The sequence below is a fragment of the Ovis canadensis genome, chromosome 1 (assembly GCF_042477335.2).
Source record: "Ovis canadensis isolate MfBH-ARS-UI-01 breed Bighorn chromosome 1, ARS-UI_OviCan_v2, whole genome shotgun sequence".
In the NCBI taxonomy this organism is placed as follows: Eukaryota; Metazoa; Chordata; class Mammalia; order Artiodactyla; family Bovidae; genus Ovis; species Ovis canadensis.
In genome coordinates this window covers 77,380,646-77,391,458 of record NC_091245.1, presented here as the reverse complement: position 1 = coordinate 77,391,458, position 10,813 = coordinate 77,380,646, and the positions used below count along the sequence as shown (strand labels likewise).

Genomic DNA, 10,813 nt, shown 5'->3' with positions numbered 1-10,813 from the left:
CCAAGAGTCAGAAAGGACTGAACAACTTTCACATTTTAGTGATAGCTTAAGTATAATAAGTATTCTTCATTGGCACTTGCCTCTACAGAAATTACTGTGGAGGTGGGAACATTTGAACAAACAACTGTTGCAAAATCACATCTATTGTGAGAAGACAGCTTGTTCCAAGAAATCTGGCTTACACCATGTCAACATTTTTAAAAGATGCTTCAAATAAGAAAAAAGAGAAAAATATAAATAAATTTGGCTTCAAAATCATGAAGGGATTTCTGAGAACTGTGGAACTTCTGAGAGCAATCAAATGAACAACTCTTTCTTTCTGTTCCAAGACCCTTTGTATTTTCTCCTTTATATAATAAATTCTATTTACTTATTTTCATGAATTTTTCACACATAGTAGGTAGAACATACTGTACTCTTTCAAATATTCTTATATTTGTTGATCATTTATTGTGTTAGGTGCTGCATATAAGGAGCTTACAGTCTAGTGTGTAGTAAATATTCAATGTCTTATTAATTGGTGATTAATTGTACAAATTATATAAGTGTGAATAGACTGGTCATGAAAAACACAGCTCCACAAACATTCTCAAAAGAGAGAGATCACTTGACCTTTTTGAAAAAGGTACCAACTCCGGTGTCATAATATTTCATTCATTCATTCAAACATTCATTCATTGTGAATGTTTTCTTAGTGTCTAACCTATGTGGTAGGTGATGTGCTAAACAGTAGGAATTACAAAATGAACAGAAGGTAGTTGTTTCCTGCTCTCAATACCCTCCTGGAACCTACCAGTTGTGTGACTCTGAGTAAGTCACTTCTCATGTGTCTTACTTTTCTTGAGACATGGATAATTAGGCTATTATACCTAAAAGGATGTGAGATATCTGAAATCCCTTCTAGTTCTAAAGTTGTATAGGGAAAAATTGAAATTTAGTCTTGAAGGGCAAAAGAGATTTAAAAATGAATGCAAAGACTTTCTGGAAGGAGAGTTAAAAATAAAGCACAGGCATACAGCCAAATACACTCACAAATGTAGAAGTGAAGCCTGTTGCACAATAGGCTTGTATGGAAAAGTAGTGGCTTATAAGGGTCTATAGGTTGTACTATGAAGAGTCTTGAAGCTGTATGACAGAGACTGATTGTTCTCATTTAGAAACCATTCTGATTCTTTGCCATCTGGTTAGAGAAGACACAAACTTTTAGTTGGTAATAAGTTCTCTGACCAAGAGACTAGATTCTCTGGCATCTTTTGCCACAGGATAGTCCAGTTTGCTCCCACTGGGTGGATTATGCATGACAGATACAACTTCAGCGTCATTTTATTCAAGACAAAGCTGCTTATCCTTGACTTCCTCCTTCCCAACCCCAATCATTCTGGGAAATCATGTCAACTAGAGCAACTTTGGAAGCCATATATTAAAGATGATAAAAACAACTTCTCTAGCCATGGACTGCTCCTATCTGTGTTGTGTGAGATGGAATCATACAGGTGTAACCTTTCGGCTTTTTCATTCAGCATAGCACTCTGGAGATTCATTCAGTTGCATGTATCATAGTTCATTTCTTTTTATTGCTGAATAGTAGTCTATGATATGGTTATATAACAGTTTGTTTAACAACTCACTCAAGGAAGGACATTAGGATTTTTTTCAGTTTGGGGTTATTATTAATAAAACTGAATGAATACATGGGTACCATTTTTCTTGTGGACATAAATTTTTATTTCTGTGGATAAATACCCAAGAGTACAAATCCTAGGAAATATAAATGTAAGTTTAGTTTTTTTTTTTTTAAAGAAATTGCCAAACTGTTTTAAAAAGAGGTTATACTATTTTATATTCCCACTAGCAATGTGTCAGTGATGCAGTTTGTCCACATTCTTGTTAGTGTTTGGTATTAACATTTTTTAAATTTCATCCTTATAGGTATGTAGTAATATTTCATTGTGATTTTAATTTGTATTTCTGAAATGACTAGTAGTTTTGAACATCTATTCACATGCTTGTTATCTATATATCCTCTTTGAAATGTCTGTTCATGTCTTTGTCCATTTTTATTTTACTGTTTTTCTCTTTTAGTCTCTTCTGTTTACTGTTATTGAAGATTTTACTGTTGAGTTTTGAGGATTTTTTTATATAGTCTAGATCTGACTTTCAAAAAATAACTCATAAAGAGAAAAGATAAATTGAACCTCATCAAAAATAATAACTTTGCTCTTTGAAAGACTCTATTCAAAGGATGATGGATAAACTACAGACTGAAGAAAAAAATTTGCAAACACATATCTAACCAAGGACTAGCAGCTAGTCTTTGTTCTATAGCCTAAATATTGTCTCCTATATGTTTTAGTTTTACATTTTACATTTAAGTTTTTGACTTATTTTGATTTTTTTTAATGCCTCTTTTTATGCTTTGGTGGCTCAGATAGTAAAGAATCCACCTGCAATGCAGGATAAGGGGGTTCAATTCCTGGGTTGGGAAGATCCCCTGGAGAAGGAAATGGCAACACATTCCAGTATTCTTGCCTGGTAAGTCCCATTGACAGAAGAGCCTATTGGGCTACAGTCTATGGGGACACAGAGAGTCAGACACAGCTGAATGACTAACACAAACACACATACCTCCAGAAATATCTGTGATTATTTAATTTAGATGCAAAATGGGAAAGACTAGGCTAGAGATGGAGTGAAATAGGTTTACCTGATACTCAAAACTACATATCTTTCTTCAGAAGGATATCACAGGCTAGAAGGTACAAACTACAACAAGGGAGTTTGTGGGGGGAAAATTCCTCTTATAGAGAATGTCTAGCTTTCTTTCTATAAGTTAATGTGTGTGTGTGTTAGTCACTCAGTCATGTTCAACTCTTTGCCAACACATGGACTGTAGCCCTCCAGGCTCCTCTGTCATGGAATTCTCCAGGCAAGAATACTGAATGGGTTGCCATTTCCTTCTCCAGGGGATCTTCCCAACCCCCAACCCAGGAATAGAACCAGTTAGTAGTCAGGTGTAAGGTGTAAAGTGTCAGGAGGTGATTGAGAGAAAATGAGATTATACATGAATATGATTTCATATTTTTTTCTTCTTTAAACTCATTCATCTACTTGTCAACTGTATTACTTGTAAAATCTAACCCTAGAGTTTAGATATGTTTTTCTCTTAGGCTATGACTGAAAATCTTAATGAAGAAGAAGTAAAGGAGACAAAATGAACACTCAATAAGTTTGTTAAATAGAATTGGTGGCAGCACTATAGCTTTGCTCAGATTGCCCCTCCTTCTCATTGATGATAGTGAATAAATACTAGCAGTTAGGGAATTTTATTGATAATTGTATGGCCAGTGAAATGAGAGTCATTTCTGTATCAGAGGACCCATCTAGACATTTGTTTTCTTCTGTTTCTTTTTTTTTAACTATTAGGAAGCATTGTCACTGGGAATCTCCCATTATTGGGTCTCATTTGTAATATCATATGTGCTGTGCTTAGCCACTCTGCTGCTGCTGCTGCTAAGTCACTTCAGTCGTGTCCGACTCTGTGCGACCCCATAGACAGCAGCCCACCAGGCTCCTCCGTCCCTGGGATTCTCCAGGCAAGAACACTAGAGTGGGTTGCCATTTCCTTCTCCAATGCACGAAAGTGAAAAGTGAAAGTGAAGTTGCTCAGTCATGTCCGACTCTTTGAGACCCCATGGACTGTAGCCCACCAGGTTCCTCTGTCCATGGGGATTTTCCAGGTAAGAATACTGGAGTGAGTTGCCATGCCTTCCTCCAGGGGATCTTCCCAATGCAGGGATCAAACCCAGGTCTCCCACACTGCAGGCAAATTCTTTACCATCTGAGTCACCAGGGAAGCCTATAATATCATATACTATGACTGAAATCTACATTTCCTTCAAACTGTAGCATTTGTTCTTAGAGCATAGTAGAAACTTTCTACAGAATAAAGACAGGAGACATTTAATAAGCAGAGAAAATGAAACACTCAGTCACAAACAAACCATTACCCATTTTCCAGGCCACATTTCCCTTTTAGATTAAACCATTTCCTTTTGATTTCCTTCAATTATTTCAATTAAATTGCTTTCTGAATAATGAATTTCCATATTCCATTTGAATTTGAATATGAAGTAACCCATAGATATCAAGTAAAGACTTGACCTGTAAAAGGCATAAATGATATGGCTCTAATGATAACTTCTTATGTGTATAACCCAGAAACCACTCACCTGATACCTCATGAGAAATGTATCAGGATCAGGGTTACTTATCCAGTCATAGTATAAGGGGTACTTACACAAATGATTCTTTCATATTTTCTTTTTCAATACTCTGTAACATTGATATGTGAAAAATCTAGCTCTAAATAAATTTAAAAGAACTTTAATAAGCATAAAACCAAAATTCTAAACAATAAGGAAACATGTCATAGTTTGAGAAGCTTTTCCTTCTTAGTGCAATACTCTTTCTTCTAATTATAATCAGTTCTGAGTCATTCTGATTTTTTCAGCTGTTTTCCTATAAAGTATTATCAATTCATACTCTGAAGTAAAAGACCAAAATGCTCCAATTTTGATGAAGAAATCTAATCTTTATTTCTATGATGTTAGCACAATATACTCACACAATAGCTCTGATCTGTACTTAACAAAATACATTATAGCACTTTACAAACTTTATCAGTTTGGAAAACATTGCATAACATTTTATTAAACACAATACTTTATATATATCATATATATCTTCATAATTTTATTTACTTTAAAAAGATAATTAACTCTCTTTATTCAATACTTGGTTTTATCAATAAAGCACAGCCTAACAAAGGAAGAAGTGCTCTCATTAGCAAATAAGATAAATAGAACACTAAGAAGAGATACCACCTGTTAGTCTCATTTGTTTTAAATTAAGGTACCAGTGGAATGTAAACAAATAATTCTTTGTAATCTTTTGTTTACAAAAGATGTGTTATCAAATACACATGCAGAGGTCTGAGTTCTAGCGACTATCATATATTTCCTTAACAATGTGGTACAATTTAAGTCATTAAAAACTGTAGCCTTTGGCACTTTGAGTAGAAAAAGAATATATCAATATTCATGTAAAGAAAAAAAAACTTCAATGACTAGAGAAGTACTTTAAAATCTTTTGTTAAGAAATAGGAAAGATTAGGAAATATCATACTGCACCTGAAATGCTGCAGCTTTTTTTTTTCTTCAGAGCACGAAAACCAATCCACCTTTCTCTCTATAAATTGGCAAAAGCCAGTAGGAGTGTCATAATGGTGGTGGTGGTGAGAAGTGGGGAAGGCAACATTTCACTCCCACTCCCCTCTCTGAGAAGGAAATTGCCAGAAGGGATATAGTTGAATCTGTATTTTATTGCCAGAGTTTTCAATTCTGATGGTTTCAGCTAAATCCCTAATGCCGTAGGAGGTTGGTTACTCTAGAAAGCTCTGCCCTTTTCCAGTAGAAGTTGATTAAGAATGTGGTACTACTCATCTCTAAACAACTATTTCTGTTCTCAGTGAAAACTGAACTGAGATCAGATTAACCAGCACTGTTGTTACCTTTTGTCCCCGTGACAATCATGAGATGTACATCAGAATTCTTAAGAAATGGTGCAAAAAGGTTAAATGTGAAATTACAAGAACCAAATATTTCTTCATACTTAAAACACCTCAAAATATTTTGCTTTTACTTTCTTCTTATTGGCAATATTGGTTTCCATTGATTTAAGTTGAAGGCTTCATTCAGGATAGGTAGCAAAAACTGTTATTTGTATGTTGAGCACAAAAACTGTGCCTATCTATTTTGAAGAAATACATTCTTAATGTACACTGTGAGATATTTTTACTTATCAATTTTCATTTTTTTTCAGATTCATCCTGTTAGTATACAAATAACAAAATATTTTAGAGAAGATGGTAAAACCCAACCACTGTGACTCTAACTGGTTATCAGGATATCAAAAAATGTTAATAATCTGGAACAAAATGAAAATTTTGGATTACTTAAATTAGAAATTTAAGCCAGCTGGCTGGAAACATCTAAGGTTAACATATGATCAACACTGCTGGCAGTGTAACCCACAATGTTAAGTTTTGGTTCATATTTCTTGTTCATAAATTCACAGCATTATATTTTGCTGAAGGAATATCAACTGTTATTTCTTCATTAAAAATAGAACATATCTATAACATAAAAATTTAAATCAATAAATAAAGGAGAAGCCGTAAAATGTAAAATATGATCAACATCAATTTCAAAAACTCTAAAATAATGTTTTTAATTATGCAAATTTACTCACTAAAAACAGATTTTTCATTAGCAGTAACTTGAAATAAAAAGTAAGCAGCAAAAAGCTATGCAGAAAAGTACTGGTTATTCCCTTTCACTGAAAATATCCTTATAAATTTTTGTTGTTGAAGAAAGCAAAATTTTGAAGAAATGCACAAAATCCTTTCATTTTTTGACTGTGACAGAGCCACTACAGAGAAGCTGCAGGGTGTCCTATTCTAACACAAAGAAGCCAACATCTTCTTAATAACAGTAGCATTTCTTTGACAAGGAATTGCACACCACTATTTCACAGCTAAATAGAAATTGAGAGTTTACACCATATATGTACTATAATAATCAGCACCACCCATATTGAGCTTTAGGTGCAGATTCTGCAAAAAGAATATATAATACTGCATGGCCTCTGCTGCAGGGAAAACGTGTGTTCTGGATTCCCACAGCTAATTATAAAGAAAGAACCCTAAAGTTGGCACATTCAGGAAGTACAATAGTATACACTGAAGGAAACCGCTTTCTTTTGATATTGCCCTCTGCAAACGTTTTGCGTTTGAAGGTAGGTCTTAGGAAGAGTCTTCACATTATCACATGAGTTAGGTTCTTGCATTGTGCTTTTCCCCTCCCTTGATGTGAAGTCTACAAGCTTGGGTGGAATAGTTCTCGAGAGTTAGTGAGTTGCACGCGGGCTGATGGTGGATAATCTAGTTTGGTGAGAAGGTTCCCGATTTGCTGGAACAGAGCACTGGTAGAATCAACACGTTGTCTCTTGGGGTGACTCAAGTGATTTGAATGACTATCACTCAATCCTTATAAGCCCGTGTGGGGGAGGTTCCCTTGTAGAAGATATTCCTCGTGTTTTCGGGGCTGTTGCTTCTTTCAGGGATTAAAATGATGTTGCCCTTTCTCCGCAGGGTGGAGTCGCGGGAGGAAGAAACGGACAGAGTCTCCGAACCGATTTCGCTGCCCTCTACCGGGGTGACGCGGATGGTGGTGATTCCGTGGTGGTGATGCTCACTGTTGTCAATGTTGCTTCTCTTTCGATCTCCAGAACCAAAACTGTCTTTCAGAGACTCACAGCTTTCTGAGTCCCTGTTGAGATCGTTGAGCTCGTACGTTTGGCGAAGGCTGCCCTTTTCAGGGGCTTTCCATTTCCAGGAGCCACTGCCTTCGCCTTCGGTGGACGGGATCTGTATGATGGGCCTGTTGTTCTCCGGGTGGGCCTCAACCCTCACGATCCCACTGGGTTCGTGGTCTGTCAGCGTTTTGTAGCGGATGGAGCCGGTGCAGGAGACCGTGCTGCCTTCAGTGTTCTTGGGGCTGCTTTGGAGGACACCCTGCTGCTTGGACATGGCTATGACTTGCATGATGCGCGGCTGGCTGTTGCTTCTGTTACAAGCCACGGTCTTCTCCGCGGCTTTCAGCCACTTGGCCCGAGCAGAGCTGCTTTTGGGGGAAGTGCTTATGTTTTCCTGCGTCTCTTCAGGGATGTGTACTAACTGTGAGGACCCGGGGCGGGATTGAATGGACACTCTTGGTCCCCCAGGCATGCTATTGTTACACCCAGGGACGGTGCTAGGCTGGATCTTGAGGTACTGATTGCTGCTGGGAGCGTGGTGGTCTCCATTGACCCCCACCCTGGACGGCTCCGAGCTTGATCTCATTTCAATGGATCTGGGTGGTGACTGTCCCGGCTCGGTCTCTATAACCTGCAGAGACAGCTTCCGGCTTTCATTCTTATTCTTCCACTGGGTGAGGAGCTGCTTGGATCTAGCAGAATCCATCGAGGCATGAATGGTGGCGTTTCTTCTCACAGGGTCTTCCACGGATGGGGTGTTGGCTCTAGGCAAGGTATTGCTGAAGGTAACCATGTTCTCCTTCCCCATGGGGCTTCGCGGAGTGATGATTTCTACGTCTGCATTTGCCCTTTTGAGGTTGGTCAAGGAGCTGGCATCTCTATGGTTTCGGTTAAGGATGCCTTCAGTGTGAGCAATTCCGTCAGTGCTGCTACCGTTTTTAGCAGATAAAACTCGGCTGGGGTCTTGATTGAGGTCTGCCAGAGACCTGAGGGCTTCTCTGTGTTGAAACACACTCTCTTCACTAGGCAGAAAATTTCCCACAGCATACAGACCCTAGTGTTGGGAGAAACAATAAACATCCATCAGGCACTAGGAGACATGGTTACTGAGAGTTTGCATTGGAGGATGTAGTGAGGCACATAAAGATGGGTTCACTGTACACCACTGACTAACACAAATAACCAAAACTAAAAGTGCAATTACTCAGGAAATAGTTGTAAGTTATATAACTAACTCTTCAGAACTATAAAGTCCATTATTTTTCATTATTAGTTGGATTTTCTCTCCTTTCTCCATCCCACCAGATGTTTTAGACAATCTTATCCTCTGTTTTGAGAAGAGAAGTCAGACAATGAGAGAAATAAGGGCATTCCTCTGTTTTTCTTTTTAAATTTTATTTTTCAATTAGATGGAAATTGCTTTACAATGTTGTGTTGGTGTCTGCCATGCAACAACGTGAATCAACCATCTTCTGTTTTTTTCAAAGCAATTCATTTTTCTGGATTTATGAACTGCTTGTTGAATGATACCTCAGATGGCTTAACTGATGTATTTTACCTTCCATTTTCGATCATACCTCATGATGGTATGACTGAAATCACACCATTCAATCATACCTGCATGTGGAAATGCAGAACAACAAATCATTCATAAAATATGACATAGGTTTTGTATTGAGGTCAGAGACACACATCTTCACAGCTGACATGGAGCTCAGCCCTATGTGTGCAGCATTTTATAGACTGTTCTGGGAAAAGAGGGCAGAAACTGTCCCTATATTGGGTTCTAAGTTCTTTTCCAACTAAAACCTTATCTTAAATTTTGAAGGTAATATTTGATCAACTCAGTATTATTACACTAAACTTGAGCTTATTTTTATTTAATCTTGTCTTCATACTCAGGTGATCAATTATTTTTTTTTTTTAGATTTGGGGGGTAAAAATCTGATAAAGGTTAAAGATCAGATTCAGAATTTTTTAACTTGTTAAATGTAGAAGGTCTTAACCCTGCTGAATTTTCAGTTTTTGAGATGCTCAGTTTAGAGATAAGAGCCAGAAGCAGATAACTATTTGAGTGTTAATCTCAACAGAAGGGACCCACTGTCTAATTTTTAGATCAAGCCAAAGGAATTCCATCAATGTGATATTATGTAGAGTGCCTAACAATGAACAAGGGCATTAGCTTAGAATGGATAAACTAATAATTTCAGGGCAGAGTGTAAACAGGAGCAGAATAAAGTCAGGCTTCTCCCTCTCCAAGTATTTTAATTCCTGTCTAAAACCTTCTTCTAAATAATACCTATCTATGCTCTCACTACAAAAGTTTTCAGAGTAAACAGTCTCTACCTCGTTACATTAATAATTGTATTTAAATTCATAAGTCTAGGACCATCTTCCACCAGACTGTACATCAGTTCAGTTCAGTTCTGTCGCTCAGTCATGTCCGACTCTTTGTGACCCCATGGATGGCAGGCAGCATGCCAGGCCTCCCTGTCCATCACCAACTCCCAGAGTTTACTCAAACTCATGTCCAATGAGTCGGTGATGCCATTCAACCATGTCATCCTCTGTTGTCCCCTTCTCCTCCTGCCTTCAATCTTTCCCAGCATCAGGGTCTTTTCCAATGAGTCAGTTCCTTGCATCAGGTGACTAAAGTACTAGAGTTTCAGCTTCAACATCAGTCCTTCTAATGAATACTCAGGACTGATTTCCTTCAGGATGAACTGGTTGTATCTCCTTGCTGTCCAAGGGACTCTCAAGAGTCTTCTCCAACACCACAGTTCAAAAACATCCATTCTTCGGCACTCAGCTTTCTTTATAGTCAAACTCTCACATTCATACATGACAACTGGAAAAACCATAGCCTTGACTAGATGGACCTTTGCTGGCAAATAATGTCTCTGCCTTTTAATATGCTATGTAGGTTGGTCATAACTTTCCTTCCAAGGAGCAAGTTCATGGAGTTAAATTCATGGCTGCAGTCACCATCTGCAGTGATTTTGGAGCCCCCCAAAATAAAATCTGACACTGTTTCCCCATCTATTTGCCATCAAGTGATGGGACCAGATGGCATGATCTTCGTTTTCTGAATGTTGAGCTTTAAGCCAACTTTTTCCCTCTCCTCTTTCACTTTTATCAGGAGGCTTTTTAGTTCCTCTTCACTTCTGCCATAAGGGTGGTGTCATCTGCATATCTGAGGTTATTGATATTTCTCCCAGCAATCTTGATTCCAGCTTGTGTTTCTTCCAGTCCAGCATTTCTCATGATGTACTCTGCATTTAAGTTAAATAAGCAGGGTGACAATATACAGCCTTGACGTACTCCTATTCCTATTTGGAACCAGTCTGTTGTTCCATATCTAGTTCTAACTGTTGCTTCCTGACCTGCATACAGATTTCTCAAAAGGCAGGTCCAGTGGTCTGGTATTCCCATCTCTGTC

The 10,813-nt window shown here is 37.9% G+C and overlaps 1 protein-coding gene across 1 annotated transcript in view; it reads right to left on the bottom strand.

The window, feature by feature from the left end:
• Positions 1 to 6,415: 6,415 nt before the first annotated feature.
• The window catches only part of PLPPR4 (phospholipid phosphatase related 4), a 49,612-nt gene continuing 45,214 nt past the window's right edge, over positions 6,416 to 10,813 (bottom strand). The window contains exon 7 of the mRNA XM_069570837.1: positions 6,416 to 8,428. Within this exon, the coding sequence (XP_069426938.1) occupies positions 7,100 to 8,428 (1,329 nt within the window). The 3' untranslated portion in view covers positions 6,416 to 7,099. The remainder of the gene's footprint in view (positions 8,429 to 10,813) is intronic.